The following is a 24,712-nucleotide window of genomic DNA, read 5'->3' on the forward strand; positions in this document are numbered from 1 at the left end:
CAGATTCAGCAGTGAGAAGGTTTCCTGGTGTTTGGAAACTTCTCTCTTTTTAAGACTCCCTTCCCGGGACGGAACTCCGTCCCTCCCTCTTTTGTCTCTTTTTTTGTCTTTTATATTTTTTCCTACCTCCTTTCAAAGAGTTGGGTTGCTTTTCTGGGTGCCTGATGTCCTCTGCTGGCATTCAGAAGTTGTTTTGTGGAATTTACTTGACGTTTAAATGCTCTTTTGATGAATTTGTGGGGGAGAGAGTGTTCTCTCCATCCTACTCCTCTGCCATCTTGGTTCCTCCCCAAGGTGACCTATTTTTAAAGGCTTCTGGGGTTGTTGGTTCTATAAATTATCCTTTATTTATGTTTAAGGAGAACTGTTGCATGGAATAGGGAAGGTGAAATACAGAGGATATTTTTACAGGGAGGCTTTAGGAAATTAAAAAAAAAATAATAATAGACAGAAATATTTCAAGAAGGGTAATAGCTAAAAATAGGGTAGAATTGAGTCAAAAGCAGAACTAAGATAGTTTACATGTAACATATAGCTGGATGCATGATATTATGCTTTTCCCCCACAAGTTAAAGTTCAGTAGATAACTAGTTGTATATCCTTCTGCTTTATGCAGTGGGGATCCGACTTTTCTTTTTAATAGCTTTACACTGTACTGTGATCCCAAGTTGTACTATGACTCTCTACAGTATATTGTGGTTCATTAGCTGTGGCTTGGATTCTGAAGCACTTTTGAATATAATGACCAACTCTTAGTACCTCCCTAGTTTTATACTCTTTCTGTATTTGACTTGGGTTCCCTTTTATAAGAACCTAATCTCAAATTTAAGAAATTTATTTTTATTTCCTATTAATGTCTGTTTCATTAATCATTCTGTAATTTTTGGACCACTTCACATTTTACTACTTTCTGTCCATGCCTAAAAACTGATTGAAACTACTCCCACAAAGAGGTTTCCTCTGATCTGGTCATATTCATATACCATGGAAAAGGAAGCCATTTATGAATGTAAGTGGAAGTCTCTATTTTTGTTTGTCTATGATGTCAGTCTCTTGAATAGATCATATAAGTAGCTGTTTCATAGCCACTTAAAGCACATGTACAACCCACTCCAGTGTTCTTGCCTGGAGAATCCCAGGGATGGGGGAGCCTGGTGGGCTGCTGTCTGTGGGGTTGCACAGAGTCAGACACGACTGAAGTGACTTAGCAGCAGCAGCAGCAGCATAGAGGTATAAAAGGGATTTTTGGTGTAATAATTCTCATATGAATGAAAAAAGAATGATGGAGGTACACTGAGATCTCTTTGCTTGTGATCCTGCACCAATATGAATGCCATATACTGTACTGATATTAATACTATAGTCATAATAGTCATAAGATATGGATTAAAGCAATAAATGTTATGACAAATAATTTTCTTTTATATTTCTATGTAGTATTTGGAAAGATGTAGTGGGAGAAATGGTGAAATGTGTGGAAGATGTTGCTAATAATTACGTGTGAGTTGTGAGAAATGATAAAAGCTAAGAGAAAAGGAAATTTCAGAATCCAAATAAATCAGTATCTCCTGAATTCAAAAATTGCCTGAATTGTAAAGGCAAAAATAAATAGTCACACCCACTTGATGACAATGTTTTATCAGATTAGTTGTCTAATTATCAGTAATTGGATCACAGAGAGTCTGACAGGATTGAGAGACTAAGCACAGCATAGCACAGTTAACACAGTTATACTTTGGCCACCTGATGCAAAGAGCCAACTCATTGGAAATGACCCTGATGCTGGGAAAGACTGAAGGCAGGAGGAGAAAGGGACGACAGAGGATGAGATGGTAGGATGGTATCATGGACCCAACGGACATGAGTTTGAGCAAACTCCAGGAGATGGTGAAGGACAGGGAAGCCCAGTGTGCTGTAGTCCATGGGGTCACAAAGAGTCGGACACAACTGAGTGACTGAAAAACAAGAAGTTAAAATTAAGTGCTTGAAAATATGAAAGATGATCTGGCTACTAATCCTAGATCCCACCCTCCCACACTTAACTATAGAATCTTGCTGAAGATTTTATGGAATATTAGGGTTCACTTGCCTGTAAAGGAGTAATAACCTCCCTTACCTCGGTGCTAAATGAGATAATATATAGAATAGATTGATGGTTGGCACAGTTCAGATATTATCTATAGTAGCTATGAAAAAACTGGTTATTTTACCAAGAAACAAGCTAATAATACTGAGGAAGCAAAACAAAACACACAACTGAAAACTCCTTGATTACATAAATGGGAAAAAAAAAAACAAAGAAAAACTCACAAGAAGATGAAAATTCCAGAGCTTTCCTCATCTTCCTATGTATAAGATTGACCACAGTCAAAATATTAAGGTGATATCTTTAGTATCATGTAGTTAGGAAATTGGAGAAGACAATGGCACCCCACTCAGTATTCTTACCTGGAAAATCCCATGGATTGGGGAGCCTGGTAGGCTGCAGTCCATGAAGTTGCTAAGAATCAGACACGACTAAGCAACTTCACTTTCACTTTTCACTTTCATGCATTGGAGAAGGCAATGGCACCCCACTCCAGTACTCTTGCCTAGAAATTCCCATGGACAGAGGAGCCTGGTAGGCTGCAGTCCATGAGGTTGTGAAGAGTCGGACACGACTGAGCGACTTCATTTTCACTTTTCACTTTTCACTTTCATGCATTGGAGAAGGCAATGGCAACTCACTCCAGTATTCTTGCCTAGAGAATCCCAGGGATGGGGGAGCCTGGTGGGCTGCTGTCTATGGGGTCACACAGAGTCAGACATGACTAAAGCGACTTAGCAGCTTTATGTTTGTTTGTTTTAGTTTATTTGTTTATTTTAATTGGAGGCTAACTACTTTACAATACTGTAGTGGTTTTTGCCATACATTCACATGAATCAGTCATGGGTGTACATGTATCCCCCATCCTGAACCACCTCCCACCTCCCTCCCCATCCCATCCCTCAGGGTCATCCCAGTGCACCATAGTTTTTAAATAATCCAGTCACATACAGGATCATCTAATTCTTACTTATTGAGAAGAAGAGGAAGAAAAGGTGCTAATAGATGATCTCCAATAGAATCAATAAGCCAGAAAGGAGATCAGGATATCTTTTGCCCAGTCACAAAGAAGACTAATATTTTGTATAAATTTATATGATACTAAACCTTTTCAAGGCTTACAATTTTCCTATATTGTCTTACTTTCCATATCACTCAAACATATACCATATCTCTACAGACATAGGTGGTCTGTTGCTCATAATTATTCTTTTTAGTTTTCAGGAAGCCAAAGAACATTAGAGTCAACAGGCCTCCAGGTGACTTGAATCCAGAATCATGGGAACCATTTTTCATACACAATAAATTACTTGAGGACTATAAATAACAAAATGAGACCAAATTATCTGGAAAATTATTTCAAATCTAAATTATATTAATCTAGCTCCCCCACTCTCTTTTTTTGATGAAAAATTCTAAACACAGAGAACAGAAATGACATTGTGATGAAAAGAAAAATGAATGACCAAGGCAGCATTTTAAAATGTTTTTCCATTTCCCTCTAGCAGAAGCAGTAGGCTGAGCATGAGTGAGAACACTGCCCAGCAGGTCATCGCTGGGCATTTCTGTCCCATTTACTCTAAGGGCTTAGAATTCTAAAGGCTTAAAGTACTCTTTGGAATTACAGTTTTAGGTATACAAAGCTTTGGTATGTGCTGATAACCCTCTGAATCTCTTAGATATATTTTTAAAAAACATTAAAGTTATTCATTATTTTTTTAATTTAATTTTATTTTTTAACTTTACAATATTGTATTGGTTTTGCCACATATCAACATGAATCCGCCACAGGTATACATTATTATAAAGGAGACTTACTGAGTAGCCAGGTTTTAAATACGTTTTATTCAAAGCTAACTATACTAATTGAATGTCACAGAAGAGTTTGACAGTTGTTGAGAGGTAAGGATGGTTGGATGGCATTACTGACTCACTGGACATGAGTTTGAGTAAGCTCCAGGAATTGGTGATAGACAGGGAAGCCTGGCATACTGCAGTCCATGGGGTCACAGAGTGAGACACAACTGAGCGACTGAACTGAACTGAACTGAAGAGGTAAGGATCTAAGAAGACTGTCAGTAATGGGTTTTCCCTCTCAGAGGTTGCAAATGTAGACTGTTTCCTGACCCAGAGCTTTAGTAGTTCACTCACTTACTTCAAAAATCATTAATTAACTAAGATTGCAATGAGAAGATGCCTTTCTGTAGCAAGCATGCAGATTGTGGGGGTTTAAGTGACAGTGACCAAAATATGAGGGTGTCCACCTAGATAGTTTTCTTCTGAGTGAGGCTCAACTGTCTGCACTCACTTTCAATCCTCACATGATGCCATCAAATTTTTGTTTATTTACTTATTTATGTTTTTATTTGGGGTATTATGTTGTCAGTAGTTGTCCAGCCTCAGAATTATTTATCCAGCTTCAGTATACAAACGAAATCCATTTGAAATATGAGGAGAAGAAAATGCTTTCATGCACTGTTATCATCTTCATTACTTTTACTATTCTTTTTTTCTTCATAGTTTCCTCAGGAATTTATACTAAAGGCTGACATCTCTCCCTTCTTCCCATCTCCTTATCTTACCTTCTTTTCTCTACTTTCTGATTTTCATTTTACTCCTTTATAATTGCTCGTCTTTCACTTCTTTCTTGTGTCTTTCCTTCCTTTCTCCCGCTTTCTCTATTTTTTTCTCACTTTCTTTTTCTTTGCCTGTCGCACTGTTTTCTCAGAGTAAGGTTTTCATCAGTTGTCCACTCCTTCTGGAATATTTGCCTCCCCATTCTCTCCTTTCTCCAATATGCATTTATTAATTTGAGATTTTCCATTAAAAAATATAATCTCCTTTAGGAGAAAAGCATTTCAGAAATGTTATTCATTGTATATATTTATGTGTATATTTATTCATTTATTTAATATTGTCTTATTCTACAAAGAATTTGAAGCCATTCATATACATAGAATGGTAAAATATTCATTTTTAAAGCATAAAGCAAGAAAGACAGAGAGTTCTCATTTTATAGCTACATTATTGAATAGTAGTATATATATGTATAAATGTATGTACATATATATGTATTCTTTGTATGTCCCATATCAATATGGTTTAATCTTTTTTGTCTCTATTAGAATTTTACTTTCAAAGAAATACAAACTTCCCTCATGACCCAACAATTCTACTACATAGTATTTACTAAAAAGTAACACATATAAGTCAACGGTAAGTCTTATATAGTAATTTTTGTAGTAGTCTTTTTCAGACTAACCCCAATGACTGAAATGTCCATCAAAAGGATAATGATTCTGTTTCTCCGTATGATGAACTTTTAATATATGTTTACTTTAATATATGTTTAATATATGATTTCTACTATGTAATCATCACCTTATTTTTGGGTACTGAAATTTTTCAGTATCTCGGAGACTCCCTTAGGCTACATTCCAATCATCATCCAAACCTCTCTTCATTTCAAGCAACTATTAATATTTCTTGTTTTTATTACCACAGATAAGTTTTACCATGTCTTAGATTTTATTTGAACTGTAAATTGAAGCTTACTGAGTGAAAAACATAATGAAGAAATACAAGCAAAGGGATGGATATAGAAAAAGAATAGTCTTGAAACAAAGGTCATATATACATTTCATGTCATTACAGTTCATTGTGATAGGGAATATTGTGGGAGTTGGAGAAGTTAGTTTGTGTATACATGCATATGTATAAAAATGCATATATATATATATAAACACATTCATATATATATGTACAATTATACACACACATATATATATAATCTTCCTTCTCTAGCTGTATTTCTCACAATATTCCTCATCTATTTTGAATGGTAAAATATTTAATATGTGGATTTGAAGGAAAAAATGTTTTAGGAAAGAATTAATTGTAGTTAAAATTGATTAATCAGAGTTGAAAGTGAAGTCATTTAAGCAAGAATTAATGTCAACGTTTTCTTGGATCAGTAAGATACACTGGAATCCTCTTTTTATTTCTTCATGTTTCTGTTGGTATTTTGCCTTCTTACTACTTATCTCTGGCCCATACAGTCCATGTAATACTCTTTAAAACTTGTAAGTCACTACAGGAGAAGGCAATGGCACCCCACTCCAGTACTCTTGCCTGGAGAATCCCAGAGACGGGGGAGCCTGGTGGGCTGCCGTCTATGGGGTCGCACAGAGTCGGACACGACTGAAGCAACTTAGCAGCAGCAAGTCACTATATGAATGTATACTTAGTTTGGCTATACCTTTTTCCTGTGTCTGGATTGATGTTCCTTTTGGCAGAAACCTTGTTTACCTGGGGCTTGGAGCTGTGATAAGTAAGGAGCCACCATGTTCAGCTCTGCAGTATGAACACAAACAGTTGTTTCAAGCTACGTTGCACAACAGAGAGTTATTTCTTTTAACGAAGCAGCCTCCCTTTATATATATGTGCATATATACACACATTTACTTATCCTTTAAACACAATCGTTTAGAAGATAGTGAACCCTTTGTTTTGAGCCAAACACTTGAGGCTCCCTTCAGATCAGATCAATCGCTCAGTCGTGTCCGACTCTTTGTGACCCCATAATTGCAGCACACGAGGCCTCCCTGTCCATCACCAACTCCCAAAGTTCACTCAGACTCACGTCCATCAAGTCAGTGATGCCACCCAGCCATCTCATCCTCTGTCGTCCCCTTCTCCTCTTGCCCTCAATCCCTCCAAGCATCAGAGTCTTTTCCAATGAGTCAACTCTTCGCATGAGGTGGCCAAAGTACTGCAGTTTCAGCTTTAGCAACATTCCTTTCAAAGAAAACCCAGGGCTGATCTCCTTCAGAATGGACTGGTTGGATTTCCTTGCAGTCCAAGGGACTCTCAAGAGTCTTCTCCAACACCACAGTTCAAAAGCATCAATTCTTCGGCGCTCAGCCTTCTCCACAGTCCAACTCTCACATCCATACATGACCACAGGAAAAACCATAGCCTTGACTAGACGAACCTTTGTTGGCAAAGTAATGTCTCTGCTTTTGAATATGCTATCTAGGTTGGTCATAACTTTCCTTCCAAGGAGTAAGCATCTTTTAATTTCATGGCTGCAGTCACCATCTGCAGTGATTTTGGAGCCCAGAAAAATAAAGTCTGCCACTGTTTCCACTGTTTCCCCATCTATTTCCCATGAAGTGATGGGACCGGATGCCACGATCTTTGTTTTCTGAATGTTGAGCTTTAAGCCAATTTTTTCACTCTCCACTTGCACTTTCATCAAGAGGCTTTGTAGTTCCTCTTCACTTTCTGCCATAAGGGTGGTGTCATCTGCATATCTGAGGTTATTGATATTCCTCCCAGCAATCTTGTTTCTAGCTAGTGTTTCTTCCAGTCCAGCATTTCTCATGATGTACTCTTCATATAAGTTAAATAAGCAGGGTGACAATATACAGCCTTGACGTATTCCTTTTCCTATTTGGAACCAGTCTGTTGTTCCATGTGCAATTCTAACTGTTGCTTCCTGACCTACATACAAATTTCTCAAGAGGCAGATCAGGTGGTCTGCTATTTCCATCTCCTTCAGAATTTTCCACAATTGATTGTGATCCACACAGTCAAAGGCTTTGGCATGGTCAATAAAGCAGAAATAGATGTTTTTCTGGAACTCTCTTGCTTTTTCCATGATCCAGCAGATGTTGTCAATTTGATCTCTGGTTCATCTGCCTTTTCTAAAACCAGCTTGAACATCAGGAAGTTCACGGTTCACATATTGCTGAAGCCTGGCTTGGAGAATTTTAAGCATGACTTCACTAGCATGTGAGATAAGTGCAATTGTGCGATAGTTTGAGCATTCTTTGGCATTGCCTTTCTTTGGGGTTGGAATGAAAACTGACCTTTTCCAGTCCTGTGGCCACTGCTGAGTTTTCCAAATTTGCTGGCATATTGAGTGTAGCACTTTCACAGCATCATCTTTCAGGATTTGGAATAGCTCAACTGGAATTCTATCACCTCCACTAGCTTTGTTCGTAGTGATGCTTTCTAAGGCCCATTTGACTTCACATTCCAGGATGTCTGGCTCTAGGTCAGTGACCACACCATCGTGATTATCTGGGTTATGAAGATCTTTTTTGTATAGTTCTTCTGTGTATTCTTGCCATCTCTTCTTAATACCTTCTGCTTCTGTTAGGTCCATACCATTTCTGTCCTTTATCGAGCCCATCTTTGCATGAAATGTTCCTTTGGTATCTCTGATTTTCTTGAAGAGATCTCTAGTCTTTCCCATTCTGTTGTTTTCATCTATTTCTTTGCATTGATCGCTGAAGAAGGCTTTCTTATCTCTTCTTGCTATTCTTTGGACCTCTGCATTCAGATGCTTATATCTTTCCTTTTCTCCTTTGCTATTCACTTCTCTTCTTTTCACAGCTATTTGTAAGGCCTCCCCAGACAGCCATTTTGCTTTTTTGCATTTCTTTTCCATGGGGATGGTCTTGATCCCTGTCTCCTGTACAATGTCACAAACCTCATTCCATAGCTCACCAGGCACTCTATCTATCAGATCTAGGCCCTTAAAACTATTTCTCACTTCCACTGTATAATCATAAGGGATTTGATTTAGGTCATACCTGGATGGTCTAGTGGTTTTCCTTACTTTCTTCAATTTAAGTCTGAATTTCACAATAAGGAGTTCAGGGTCTGAGCCACAGTCAGCTCCTTGTCTTGTTTTTGCTGACTGTATAGAGCTTCTCCATCTGTGGCTGCAAAGAATATAATCAATCTGATTTCGGCTCCTTTAGATATATCTTTTCTCTCTATGTGATTGGAAAATGGATGGTTCCAAAATTGGCAAATAAATAAATAAATAAATGAAAATCCTTCATTTCCATGTTGGGAAGAATATATATTGACATAAATACTCAATGAATAAATGCATGTGTGTGTGTGTGTGTGTGTGTGTGTGTGTGTGTGTGTGTATGTCTGAATACTTAACCTCAACTTTTGTCTGTAGTGTAATGTAAACCACTTTTCTCTTTCTTTTTAAAGAGTATGAAATGAGTCATCATTAAAAAGTTGGGCACTGAGGGAAATTATTAGTAAAGTTCAGGGTAATATGGGATGGAGTCTTCCAGTACAAAGCAGATAAGTGAGTTTAGCAGCTGTGATGGAGAGCCAATTGAAGAAAAATTAGGATGGCAAGAATAAAGTGCAGAATGTATGACTACTTCTGATACTAGTGAATAGCTTAGTATTCTGGTTTATTAATTGTAACTCTTAGAACTAATAAATTTAGTTGCACAACACAAAATCAGTATAAGAAATCATTTTGTTTTTGTACAAAATCAGTAAACAATTCTAAAAGAAAATTGAGAAAACAATTCTGTTCAGAATACCAACAAAAAGGATAAAATAGTTATGAACAAACATAAACAAAGAGGCAAAACACTTGAACACTGAAAATTATAAAGCTATTGAGAAAAAATGAAAGAAGATCCAGGTAATTGGAAAGACATTACGTTCATGGATTACAAGAATTGGTATTGTTAAAATTCCCAAACTGTCTAAAGTGATCTACAGATTCAGTGTAATCCCTATTGAAAATTTAATGGCATTCAAACAGAAATAGAAAAAAAAATCTAAAATTCGTATGGAATCACAAAAGATCTCAAATAGTCAAAGCAATATTGACTAAGAACAAAGATGGAGGCATCTCACTTCCTGATTTCAAAATATACTACAAAGCTATAGTAATCAAATGGAGAAGGCAATGGCAACCCACTCCAGTACTCTTGCCTGGAAACTCCCATGGATGGAGGAGCCTGGTAGGCTGCAGTCCATGGGGTCACTAAGAGTCAGACATGACAGAGTGACTTCACTTTCACTTTTCACTTTCATGCATTGGAGAGGGAAATAGCAATCCACTCCAGAGTTCTTGCCTGGAGAATCCCAGGGACGGGGGAGCCTGGTGGGCTGCCATCTATGGGGTCGCACAGAGTTAGACACAACTGAAGCGACTTAACAGCAGCAGCAGCAGTATAGTAGTCAAAACAGTATGGAACTGGCATAAAGTCAGAGAAAGCAGATCAATGAAACAGATAACACAGCCTAGAAATAAACCTATACAGTCTACAAGGGTGCCAGAACACAATGGAAAAAGGATATTCTCTTCAATAAATGGTTGGGAAAACTGGACACCCATATGCAGAAGAATGAAATTAGAGCTGTATATGGCATCATACAAAAAATGAAGTAAAATGGATTAAAGTCCTGAAACCATAAAACTCCTAGAAGAAAATGGAGGGGAAAGGCTTTTCACATTTGTCTGGGCAATGATGTTTTAGATATGACATCAAAAATTAGCCAGCAAAGCAAAAATAATCAAATGGGTTTGTGTGGAACTAAAAAAATTCTGTCCTGTTAAAAGGAAACAATCAACAGAATAAACAATAATCTATGGAATAGGAAGAAATATTTACAAGCCATGGAGTTGTTTAGGGGTTAGGATCCAAAATATATGAGGAATTCATATAGTTCATGTAACTCAGTGCAGCAACAATAAAGTAACTCCATTAGAAATTAGGCAAGTGACCTGAAGACATGTTTCTCAAAAGAAGACATGAATGGCTAATATTTATATGAAAAAGGTGTTCAACATCACTAATCATAAGGGAAATGCAAATCAAAGTCACAATTGATATCACCTATTATGAAGGTTAGTGTGAAAAAAAGACAGTAGTAACAAATTTTGGACAGACTGTGAAGAAACAGAAATCCCTGTACTCTGTTTGTGAGAATATAAATTAGTGCAGTAATGATGGGACACAGTATGGAGTTTCCTCAAAAATTTAAACAAAGCAAAACACAGAAGTGCCATGTTATTCAGTAACTGCACTTTTAGGAATATATCCAGAGGAAATCGAGTCACTCACTCTTGTTTCAAGTTGTAATTAAACTGTGTTAATCAAAGGAATAAACAATATGTCATTTGCCTTTTTGACCTTTTTCAGGATTTCAGGTCCTGTTAAGTGGTTGACATTAAATAATATATTTTTGAAGAATGGCTACATGTGTCACTAAGCTCTCAAATTATGTAGATTATCAATTACTTCAAGTACACAAAATAGTCTTCCTTCTGGCATTAATTCCATAGGGACCCCTTTGTGACAAATGTAATTCTTGCTTATCCTCTGAGAATATTATATTGAGGCTGCTACATATAAAAGCTAGGTCTTTGAGTTTCTTGTTGGCTCTAAATCAGTTTCTTGTATAAGTGACTTAGGGTTGTCATGAAAGTAGAGAAGGCTGGAGAAAAGGGTGATCTCAGTATAACTTTATAAGACATGAGATTCTGTAAAACACACCATCTTATTTTATGAACGACCTAAATTCAAAGAAGGAGAAATAGTATTTGAGCAGAGGAAATACACACTTATTCTCAATGGATGAAATTTTGAAAGAACCAGATGTTAGGAGACATAGATCTTTTCTAAGGATATCATAGAAGTAAGGATTATCTCTCTTTTTAAAATTATTTTATGTTGCATAATTTATTCAAAGAAATAAAATATGGGTAACAAGAAAATGGATACCTTGTGTCATCTGGACTCACAGGTTGGTATTTTCAAGCAGATGTCATCCTAGTGATCATATCATGCATGCTTGTAGACAAAAGCACTTTGAAAACTGATGTGTGTATCCATCAGTGTGAGTACTTTTCATCTTTTGCAGTGTTCTATTTTGTGTTTATGCATACAACATATATGAATAAGTCAAAGACACTGTTGTAAACATTGGATAATAAAATTATCTGTAGGTTATACAATATATATATATATATATATTCATGTACTTTATTGCCCATAGAATCTCATCTGTTGTGTACTCATTGAATCCAAATTACATAAAATTTTCAGTTCATTGTGTTATGATTGCTCTTCCTAATGGAACTTTGTGCTCTTATTTTTTTGATATCTATACCTGTATCTATACCTATGTCTATGTTATGTATATATTTATATATACACACATGTGCCTATAGATGTGTGTATATACATGTATATACATACATACATATGTATGTATATACACATATATGTATACATACATATACACATATATACACACATGATATATATATATACATATATACCATGTATTTCAAATATATATATATCAGTTCCCAAGACCAGAAGTAATATGTTGTTTAGATACCATTCTAGGTACCACTTAAGGAGACTTTCCTTTAGGCACATCTGATCTGATCTGATTGCTATTATTGCTATAGAATTCATATCCCACTCGATAGTTTACTGCATTACAACTTGCTTCTTTATGGTGTGCTTTATAAGGTAAATCATTCAAAAAGCCACATATGTGCAGTTCAAGAGTTTTTCACTAGAATAAAGTCTTGGTAAATGTAGATGCCTAGAAAACAATTCTTCAGTTAGTGGTATTTGGACCACTTAGGTGCATTTACATGATTTTGGTAAGCATATTAAGGGATAATTATTTGCTTCTTTATGAGTTCACATTATCTTCAGAAGAACTTGTTTGAGAACATAAGAACTTGTTTGAGAAATCATATTTCTCCTCAACAGCTGATGGTTGTACAACTCAGGGTAGCTGCCTTGATGGGAGATGAGGGAGAACAGATAACTAGTAACCAAGGGTTTCTCTACAACAAAATAATTTGTAATGATATAAAGAGTCCTTCTTTTCCTTAACCTTCTTAGCCCCCATCTCCACACCCATCACCTTTATCTGGAGGAGATCCCAAAGGCTTCTTTGCCATGTAGGCTTAGCCCTCCACTAGAACTATGAGAAGCATAAAGCAGTATGATGTATTCAATAACTGATACTTTGGACATCATTAGGTCAATTTACAGAGAGCTTCCCAGGTGGCTCAGTGGTAAAGAATCCCCCTGCAAGGCAAGAGACATGGGAGATGCAAGTTTGATCCCTGGGTTGGAAGAGCCCCTGGAAGAGGAAATGACAACCCACTCAAGCATTCTGGCCTGGAGAATTCCATGAACAGACAGTCCAGGGGGTCGCAAAGAGTCAGACACAACTGAGTGAGTGAGCATGCACATAGGCAGGTCAATTTACCAATCAAGTATGAACAGCTCTGCTTGTATTAGAATGTGGGTTTCTGGAGGAATAAATGAAGGAGCACAAAAGAGCCTATCTCTACAGTGAAAAAGCCTGTTTGAAATACTGAGTATGGGAAAATATTGAAAAGCATTAACCTTAATAGACATTCATATATATTCATATACATATATATTTCATGTATATACGTGTGCATATATATTTATAGGCTTCCCAGGTGGCTCTAGTAAAGAACCAGCCTGCCCATGCAGGAGACTTAAGAAACCTGACTTTTATCTCTGGGGTTGGGAATATCCCCTGGAAGAGGGTGTGGCAACCCACCCCAGCATTCTTGCCTGGAGAATCCCATGGACAGAGTAGCCTGGCAGGCTGCAATCCATAGGGTGGCACAGAGTTGGACATGACTGAAGTGACTTAGCACACACATGCACATATATGTATATATTCACATATGTATATGTATAGTCCTTGTTTATATTTTTGTCCATAGAACATATAATAATGTCTTTATTTAAAGGGTATACAGTAGAAAAAAACAGGAAAAAACTGACATTATAATATACTATGCTTCATATTAGACACATAGGCAGTGTGACAAATGAGATCCAGAGGCATGGGATATATTATTGTCATTTAAGAAGCCAACCCAAAGGTGTCAAGATCATTCTCTCATTTGGAAATACTCCAACTGATATCACATTTTTACTGCATGCAGTCTTGTGAATTTTTAGTTATCCAGATTTAATGTGTAACTCCAGAAGCTTGATTGCCTGCATTTTAACTTTCTTTATCTTAAAACAGGAGGTGGAGATATTGTTTATTTCTACTACTTAAATCACCTAGACTGTGGGTTATGCAGTCTCCTAGTGAAACAAGAATTTTCAATAACTCCCAAAAAGTTTTACAGTGTCTCCACTTAATCAATTACAGCCGTGGAAAGTCTTCTCACTTGAGAGAAATACTGATTGAGAAATTAAGGAGGACTTTTCTAAGTCTTGCTCCAAAGAACATAGTTTCTGTTTATCACTGACATAAAATCAGCTTGAAAAGGGAAGTCAAAACCCAAGATGGCTTTGGAAGATACTTCTGCATTCTGAGGAATAATATCTTGTATTATTCACCTTGGGGAATCTAAGCATGCTCTTCTTAGACTCCACTTTATCAAGTCATAAATCCATAGTTTAAGTATTAACTGTGCACTTTTCACATTGTGATACTGCATTTGGAAAAGTGTGAATATGTTAGCAATATAGTTTTCAGGCAACTATCACAGGAAGGAGTGTAAAGGAAATATAAATCCTATGGAACTGGTGGTATGGAGAACTTATGAGTGACAGATGAAAATACACCAAGTCAGGTTATCTACAACAAATTTGGAACCATATAATCATTGGAAAATTAAATATCTTTCATAAATGTTTTACAGAGGAAACTGAAGCAGATAATTTTAGAATATTCTCAACACAGTCACTTATAAAATTGATGTTTTGCTAAAATGAACAGTGGGGAAGTGAAGATTAAGTCATTGATGTGGAAGAATTGCCTTCATCGCCTCCTGCTTTCTCCTTTGATTTTTAAGTTCCCACCACTGACACTCTTGTCTGTTTGCTCCTGCTTCACAGTAATTTTTCTTGCTATTTCCATTCCAAGAATGTCTGATATCCTAGATAGAGTGTGAGCTCCAAAATTTAGATATCAGCTTACATAACATTTTTATCACCATCCTATTGTGATGTTTTTCTTGTAGAGTGTAATCTCCTTGAGAAGAATATCTGATATGTGTTACTTTATTCCCAGTGCCTAGGACATGGCTTGTTACACAGTAACTGGTTAACAAATAGTTGTTGAATTAAATAAATGTAGAAACTTTTTGTTGGAAATAAATGGATAAGATGACCTATATGCACCTATGGTAATATGCAGTGACACATGAATGATCTTTATGTATTTGCAAACACAGTATTTGGTATGATATTACACATTTTATTTCTCTGATCCTAGTGAATTAAAATTCATGTCATTATGAATTTGAATTGTTTTACAAACAGATCATTAAGGGTTATCCTCAACTAAATCTCCCATATTTCCACCTTCTGGTTGTGATCATCTTGGCATGGCAACTTTATCTTCGGAAGAACTGATAAAAATCAAAGAAAAAACCATCATGCCTCCTCTCAACACTTCTCATCCCTCTCCTGTCACCTTCTCGCTGATGGGCATCCCAGGACTGGAGCACCTGCATGTCTGGATTGGGATTCCCTTCTGCTCTATGTATGTGGTGGCGGTGGTGGGGAATGTCACCATTCTGGCTGTGGTGAGGGCAGAGCGAAGCCTCCATGAGCCTATGTTCCTCTTTTTATGCATGCTCTCAGTCACTGACCTGGTCCTCTCCATGTCTGCACTGCCTCGCATGCTCTGTCTCTTCTGGCTTGGAGCCCATGACATTGCCTTTGATGCCTGTCTGACCCAAATGTTCTTCATTCACAGCTTCACTACCATGGAATCAGGCTTTTTCCTGACCATGGCCATTGACCGTTATGTGGCCATTTGTCATCCACTGCGCCACACCACCATACTGACCCACACTCGCATCACTATAATGGGTATTATTGTGGTGATTCGGGGAGTTGCTTTCTTTTCTCCACACCCCATTCTGCTCAAACAGCTGCCTTACTGCAGAACACGAATCATTGCCCACACCTACTGTGAGTTCATGGCCGTGCTGAAGCTGGCGTGTGTGGACACAGGAGCCACCTCACGTTACAGCCTCAGTGTGGCTTCTATCATTGGCTCATGTGATGCGATTCTTACTGCTGTATCCTATGTCTTCATCCTCCAGTCTGTATTCCGCTTGCCATCTCGAGAAGCTGGCTTTAAGGCTTTGGGCACATGTGGATCCCATGTTTGTGTTATTCTTGTCTTTTACTCCACAACTGGTTTTTCCATTTTCACTCACCGTTTTGGGAAAAATATACCTGCACATATCCACATTTTTATTGCAAATATGTATCTTTTGGCGCCCCCTTTTCTCAACCCCATTGTGTATGGAGTAAGGACCAAGAAAATACGGGAGCATGTTATTAAGGCACTAAGTGTAAAAGTTGCTTGATTTTAGTTGGATCAATGAAGTACATACTTCAAGATACATAGAACTGCAAGAGATGATGTAGGAAAAATAAGTAAACACTTTCACTCCCTTAAGCTGATTTTCACTTACCACCTGAAAGTTGTTATTTCACAGATGTGTAGAATATCTATGGATTCTAACTCAACACATTACTGTAACTTTTTTATTTAGTAATATTAGTGATGAAGTTGTTAATCTCATCCTAAATATGTACCTTTTGGAGGTAGGTACAATAGGGAATGAAAAGTAGATAGAAGGATAGAAAACTTCAGTAGACACTTCTCCCTGCACACCCCCTCCAAAAAAGGAAAAATTATCTAAGATCTACATGCTGAATTTTATAGATTAGGCATTTTGAAGAAATCTTGAGTCCTATATATATGGCTGTGAATATTTAGAACCAGTAATAAGTGTTGTATCTATGACCTGATTGAATGAAATGAAAGGCTTGAGAAAAATGAATAGTACTAATAATACCCAAAAACTAAATAAATTTAATTAAGAAGACATGAGTACTCCCCTCAAGGGAAACAAGCAGAAACAAAAATAATAAACTCATAAACATGAATTTTTGTGAAGGTGTCAACATTGATATTAGAGCTTCAGTGGCTTTTTAGAGAAAGTATGATTGAGCCAGGAATATTTAAAAAATAAACAATATCTTGAATTCTACTGACTGCTAAAATGTAGTTCATATATTACAGATTTGATATTTAGTAGTTATAATTTTCAAACTGCCACATTACCAAGAAGAGAAAATAACCAGGTGCATGGGTAAGAGTACAAATCCCATACGCTATTGTTTTGCTTAGTAATAACTCAGTGCTTCCAATAGAAGGTAGATAAAGTGATTTTAGGGCTTCTCAGGTGGCACTAGTGGTAAAGAACCCACTTGCCAATGCAGGAAATGTAAGAGATGCAGGTTTGATCCCTGGGTCAGGAAGATCCCCTGAGGAGGGCATGGCAACCCACTCCAGTGTTCTTGCCTGGGGAATCCCATGGACAGAGTAGCCTGGCGGGCTACAGCCCATAGGGTCATAAAGAGTTGGCACAACTGAAGTGACTTAGCACAGCACAACACAAGGTGATTTTAGCAGATGAGAAGTTCTATAGGGATGGTAGTCTCTGGACACTGCTCTGGAGGTTGTCTAAGAAATATATCAACTCTATGCCTTACAGAGAAGCTTTTAGTTGGAGAGCTATTTTGATCCTTTGGCTGGACTTCATAAAATGTCAGCAGATTTCTTAGACTCACCAAAATTTCTATATCCACTTCCCCTAATATTGATCAGAATTTCATAGATCACATAAAAACATTCTAAATAAATTTAGAAGATATTTTCAATCTTAGAAACTCAATTTTACAATTTGTGATGTTTAAAATTTATGTCAGTCAGTTGTTCCAAATAACACAGTGATTAAGATTCCTGTTCAGGAAATATTGATAATCATCAGTATGTTTTTTAATCAAAATTAGCAATCATGGTTATAGGATTTCACCATATGTGAATTTCACTGTGGGTAGAATTAACAGAAGAGATCATAGAAAAAGAGAAAAGTGTGAACAGAAAATGATGACTGTGTAGAGGGGAGGGGAAAGGACATTCAACTGGTGGTGGGGTTTGAACAAAAATTTGAGAAATGTGAAAAGGCCTTGGTGCATATGAGAAAGAATCGTGGTAGTGGTGCTACAACATCATAGATCATCAGTATTTCAGGATTTAAGGCACTAGACTTTATCTTATTGTATGAGTCCAATCTCTACAATTTTCTTTCTGGGCTTGGCAGTTCTTATTCTACAGGTCTGAAATAGTAGAACCATTAGAATTTCTCAACATTCTTTCCTCAGATAAAACAGAGATCCTGTTACTTCTCATAAGAAATGTGGATAGACCTCTTAGTTTGAAACAAAAAACAATGAGGAAAACACATAATCCAATAGTTCTTATAGGTTCAGTATATTTCCCACAGATAAAAGGTTATGTGTATATGGCTATATCTGTATATCTATATCTTTATCTCCCCTTAACGGCATAAAACTTAGAAATACAAACAAGAGATATACTTTAATCTTGGAATTCTTCCATTTATTTCTCAAGTACTGGTATACCAAGATATATAACCAATTATTTTGCCTCTGTTAAAGAAAAAACATGAATATATGCCTTTATTCCATCTCTTAGAGCTTCAAAGAATTTATAAATATGTAAAACCAGTGCTTTTTTAGTGTACTGAAGTGCTCTATTTTAGTCATAATGATATATTAATCTGTTCATCAGACATATCACACATGCGGAGAACTTATTTTAATATAGATAATATTCTAAGTGACAGTCATACCCTCCCAACCCACACACACCTGGAAATTTTGCCCTTTCTTTTGATAAGACATGGCTAGTCATCCATATTGCTCTGAATCCTATACATATCTTCCTCAGTTTCTGGTGGGTTTACATCCTGATAAATCCATCAGAAGTTAAAAATAACAGAGGTAAAAAATGCATATAATACACCTAACCTACTGAATGTCATAGCTTAGCCTCACTTACCTGAAACGTGCTCAGAACACCTACATTAGCCTACAGATGGGCAAATGCATTTAACACAAAGGCTATTTTATAACAAAGTGTTGAATATCTTATGTAATTTATTGAATACTGAAAGTGAAAAACAGGATGGTTGTGTGGATGTACAGTGCTTGTAAACAAGTTTGCTCTCATGATCACGTGGTTGATGGAACTGTAGCTCACTGCACTGCCCAGCAGCAGGAGGGTATCTTACTACATATGGCTAGCTTTGGAAAAAATCAAAATTTAATATTCACTGTACTGTTTCTACTGAATGTATATTGGTTTGCACTATTGTAAAGTCAAACAAAAATTGTAAGTCAAGCTACTGAGTTGCAGATCGTCTATATATAAGAGGTCAAGATTCAGTACATTCATTAGGATACTCTGCTTTTTATCCCATGACTAAAATTAATTTCTAGTTTTATACATTGGGATTTTTAACAGTCTTAAGCTCAGAGTGGGCTTCCCAGGTGGCACAGTGGTAAAAAAAAAATCTGCCTGCCAATGCAGGAGACTCAAAAGATGTGGGTTCAATCCCTGGGTCAGGAAAGATCCCCTAGAGAAGGAAATAGCAACCCATTCCAGTATTCTTGCCTAGGAAATCCCATGGACAGAGGAGCCTGGTGGGCTACAGTCCATGGGGGTGCAAAGAGTTGAACATGACTGAGCATGCAATGATCTCTCTTAAGCTCAGAGTAGAGAAGGATAAATAACTCCTTTGATGTTAGCTCTTAATAGAATCAATTTTCATCCAACCACCTTTCTACTCCCTAGAAACTCAGGACAGGAGGTTTCCATTGTTTTCCTTTCCATCTGCCTAGTCTTGTTTTTCTACCTTTTGGTTCAGGTTGGGAAATGTGTGCTTGTGTTCATCATCAAAACAGACCCTACTTGGTATAAACCCACATATCTCTTCCTGGCCATGCTCTCTGTGCATGACCTGAAGTCTAGCACTGTAATCCTTCCCTTAATTATCACTCTCTTCCACGTCAGTGACAGAGATCAATTTAAAAACTTACCTGACTTAGATATCATGCATCTACTATGAGGCCACAGAAAGACAATGATGTTACCCATGAGAAAGCATAACAACAACAACAAAAAAAGCAAAAGCAAAATAGTTGAGTTGCAAGACAGGGAAGGATATATTTCACAAGTGGAGAAGTTGACAGTCCATTCATAGTAGCAGCAAGTCAGTAGTAATACATGAGCTCAGAGGCAGATAGATAGACATGTTGGTAAACATGTTGATGGGATCTTCTCTTGCTTCTTTTTTCTCAGTGAAAGTGGAATCTAGTTTATCATCTAAGAGTGAAGTTAGGGGAAGTGTGACAGAGGTTTGGATTAAAAGAATACAGGAAATAATTTTGAGGTGACAGAAATTAAAAGACTTCAAAATTAAATGTATTATTAGGGGCCCACTTGATATAGTGAATATGAATTCAAAATAAGACCAGTCACTTGGTTGTAGATGATATTTTTCTCTAGCCATCTTTTTAGAAAAGTGCAAGCTTGAGATCTCTGTTATAAAAATAAGCCAAAGATTGCCTCTGTATATGGGCCTCTCTGATCTAGAGACCATTCATATCAGAGGCTATTAGATTGGTGTCCCCATGGTTATTTAGATCACAACCTGTGTGATTGTATGCTGAACATCTGGACTGGCGTCTGTCATTTAAAAATATTTACCAATATGATAAATGAGAAAGTGAAAAAATACAAATTGCAGTAGAAATATAACATATAAACATAATTTAGTATAAAAGAATAGTAGTCCTTATTGAAGCAGTGACATTCCATCATAACCTTAAAATGAATAGGAAATGAAAAGGCCTAGGGAAGTATCAGACATAGAAGCAAAAACATGAATCAGAATCTTAAAGGAGACAGTGAAAGATAGTCTGGACTGGTCGAGACTCAGGGAAACTTAAAGATGAGCTGTGTAGTGGAGAGTGATGCCAAGAACCAACAAGACTATAAAGGTTCTTGTTGGTCCTTTGGGATGTTATCAGTTATAATCCATGGAATTTATAGACTTTAATTCAGGCATAGTTCAGTTTTAAATCTTGGTCATGTAGTGATTAAGTTAATAAAATGTGGAACTAGAGATATCTGGATTCAGTTCCTAAAATCGCCCTTCATTTGCTATAAAAATTTTACTTAAATCATTTAATCTAATGGTCTCACTACTTCCTTGACTTTTTAGTGGTAATTTCCTATTTACAAAGGTTGTTTTGAAGATCAGTGAAAGAAGGATTTTTTTAGCATTAAACATAGGTGCAGAAAGTGATGACCTCTCAGTATATGAACATAATACTTTCTTATTGTTCTGAGGTTTCCTAATATTTTCCCACAAATATATTTCATATCAAAGCACTCAGAAAACCTTTGGGAAATAATAATATCCTTATTTGTTACCTTATGGGATAGTTAATATTAATTAATTTAAGTCTTGTAGTTTGGGAAAAGGCCCCATATCATGGAGGACCACTGATTCCCCTGCCACCTACACTGTTAAATCCAGTGGGATTTGTTGCTGGGTATAATCCAGCTGATATTCAATGACCACACTTCTTAGCACCTGCTCTCATGCAAGATGGCTGTCTAGATTACTCTAAACTTCTAATTTGGGTGAGTTGATAGAGATACGGGACAGAAAAAGAGAGAAGGCAGCTACATTCAAACATCTGCATTTAAATTATGAGACACTTCCTCAAAAAGGTAATGTCCATCTCTTCAAAAATACTCTTAGTAAAGTTAAGAGTAAATCTTGTAGACATGTAAAACACTAAAAAGGTGTAGTGAACTCTGTTGATTATCTAAAGTATATGGAGCATGTGGTCATAGACACTTCAAATAAGAGTTAAAGTAGCATTTAACTCCTCGACCAGGATAAGCTTTGAGGTCAGATTCAACTCTGAGCAAGGAAGAGCCGTGTTCCTCCCAGTTAGCATTAGATGTTGATCAGTCATGGCGAATGTCTGTGGGAGGAAGAATATTACTTTTGACCTAGATACTACTGCAAGAACAGTGGTTTGCAAAAGGAAGTTAATAAAAAGGAGGGGGAGGAACATTACAATCATAGAAGTATGTGAAAAAGGCACAATTTCACAAAGAAGCATGTTGTATTTGGGGAATAGTTAGAAGTTAGTTGTTACCCCCATGGGAGGTACAGAAATAATATCTTAAAATGTTCTGTGTAAGATAATGTGCTAATCTGTTAACATGCATTAACAGCATTTTATTTTCTCCACTTTACAGTTGAGGAAACCGAGAAAAAGATGTAATCAGTGTATGTGCTGTGCTGTGTGCTTAGTTGCTCAGTTGTATCTGATTCTTTGTGACCCCGTGGACGGTAGCCCACCAGGCTCCTCTGTCCATGGGGATTCTCCAGGCAGGAATGCTGGAGTGGATTGCCATTGCCTCCTCCAAGGGATCTTCCCAACCCAGGGATCAAACCCAGGTCTCCCACATTGCAGGTGGATTTTTTACCAACTGAGCCACCAGGGAAGCCCAAAATCAGTATATAGAGCACAACTAAAAGTTTTTATGGAAATACATGCATTTAATAAAAGGGCATAGGAAGAACTTGTGATAGTGAAAATAATCAGATGGAAGGGGAAAAAAAGATGAAAACAAGTTATACCATTATTTATGATAAGTGATACATTTCAAGATTTATTGAACTTTATTTCTTCTAAGTCAAAGATCATGGTCATTTAAAGTATTAAATAAATGATCATTTACAGAGCTCAGGTCAGGCTGGAAACTTTTCAGAAGACACTGGGAATATTTCTAATACAATATATAGTCAGTTTAACAAGGTCTACGTTCCTCCCAAAATGCTGGGTAATGTAAGTCATATTCCAGTTTTGATGATACTTGATCAGACTATAAATTACAATGAAGTAAATAGGACTCAATATTTGTAATTACATTTATCTCAACAGATCCATTTCTAATTTATGGATATTATGTAGAGTATATTAGAATGGTTAAACACAGTTTTCTAGGATGATAAAAAGAATGTTATTGGTCTATTCTTATTTCAAATTAGATTTCAATTGCTTCATTGTAGATGTAGAATAAATACCTTTAAAACTGATAGACAATAATCATTTAATTCAGGGTGTGAATATTGATAGATGCTTAATAATAATAAAGGAAACACAATGGTTATTTAAAGTAATATCTAAAATAATACTCTATAGATTATCAAGTTTAAATGAAAAAGGCAAATGTTGAAACACTCACTCAAAAGTGTCTTAACAAATATGACTTTAAAATTATGAAAATTCTTTGTTGGTTATATTTTACTATTACTTAACATCTGTGACAGCAAATACTGATTTGGGTGTAATGGAAATAGTGTGAACTTTGCAGTCATGCAGTTATGTTAGCATTCTGATGTCTCAGCCATTCTTTCTGTGAGGCCATTGCATTATCCATAACACTCTGGGGTACTATGTTTTAATTGATAAAATTTGAAAAATGATATTTAGTTCACATTGTTTTTCCAGCTACAAATGAACATATACAAAGATTCCAGGAAAATATATATATATTTTTTCATGTTAGGATGACTAAGTCTTACTTTCTTTCCTTACTTCATTTAAACAATGATAGTAACTGAAATCACGCTAATAATGTATGAATCAAAACTGGTACCAAGTACATGGATCTTTGTAATGATCTGTATGTTCAGACAGAAGTGATCAAAGTAAGAAACAAGGCATATTGGGGGATGTACTGTGAAGAAAGCTGAGTGCCAAAGAATTGATGCTTTTGAACTGTGGTGTTGGAGAAGACTCTTGAGAGTCCCTTGGACTGCAAGGACATCCAACCAGTCCATCCTAAAGGAGATCAGTCCTGGATGTTCTTTGGAAGGAATGATGCTGAAGCTGAAACTCCAGTACTTTGGCCACCTCATGCGAAGAGTTGACTCATTGGAAAATACTCTGATGCTAGGAGGGATTGGGGGCAGGAGTAGAAGGGGACGACAGAGGATGAGATGGCTGGATGGCATTACCAACTCGATGGCCATGAGTTTGAGTGGACTCCGGGAGTTGGTGATGGACAGGGAGGCCTGGCGTGCTGCGATTCATGGGGTCACAAAGAGTCAGACACGACTGAGCAACTGAACTGAACTGAACTGGACTGAAGAGAAGAATTAAGGTAGAAAGTTAGGATTTTTGAAAATTAAGGTTAAAATAAGCAGGTATGTCAATTAGGACTATTTCACTGAAAAGGAGAGAACTTAATAAAGGTATGACTGTTAAAGCTCACATTTTGTGAAGACTTTTATGCACAAGACAGATAAATCTGTAGAGCTCCATGGAAAAGGCAGTACTGTTTCACACCTCCTGAGGATACATTCTGTAACAGTACTAGGAACATGTGTAATGGACTAGGAAATGAGTAATCATACCTGAGCGTATGTACTCTCAGAAAGTACTTCAGACATGTCCTAGAATATTATATCTCAGAATGATATTAAGAAGAAAATTGGGTTAGATGAGATCTTAGATCCTTTCCATTTATAAAGCCTGATATTGTTTATCAAAAGATAATTTGACTTAAGTTGAAACCAAATTGTGAATTTAAAAAGTAGTATTGAATTTTACTATACTTAGATTGTTAACAGATTTAGAGTTTGTTTTGTTCTTAAATGTGTGAGATTCATGACTTGATTTAGGATTAGTATTTTGTGTCTGGTTGCAAGGTTTTTATTTTAGTAATTAGTGTTACTAAATTTTTTCACCCTGAAGTGTAACCTTGGATGTTTTCTAATGTGATGCTTTGGGATCTTCCAGGCTTGTTTTTCGTTTGTTGCCAGATTTGGTTGTG

At 36.6% G+C, this 24,712-nt stretch overlaps 1 protein-coding gene and 1 long non-coding RNA gene across 2 annotated transcripts in view; both read left to right on the forward strand.

Annotated features, from left to right (window-relative positions):
* LOC147358095 (uncharacterized) overlaps positions 1-24,712 on the forward strand; it is a 50,958-nt gene that overhangs the window by 21,086 nt on the left and 5,160 nt on the right. The gene's annotated exons all lie outside the window — the stretch shown is intronic.
* LOC147358097 (olfactory receptor 52M1-like) lies at positions 15,255-16,277 on the forward strand. The gene has a single exon (XM_086340429.1). The coding sequence runs from the start codon at positions 15,282-15,284 to the stop codon at positions 16,275-16,277; it is 996 nt and encodes a 331-aa protein (XP_086196555.1). The 5' UTR covers positions 15,255-15,281.

Source organism: Bos grunniens, chromosome 15 (assembly GCF_055505025.1).
Source record: "Bos grunniens cultivar Pamir isolate PY7600 chromosome 15, Bosgru_T2T1.0, whole genome shotgun sequence".
Taxonomy (NCBI): Eukaryota; Metazoa; Chordata; class Mammalia; order Artiodactyla; family Bovidae; genus Bos; species Bos grunniens.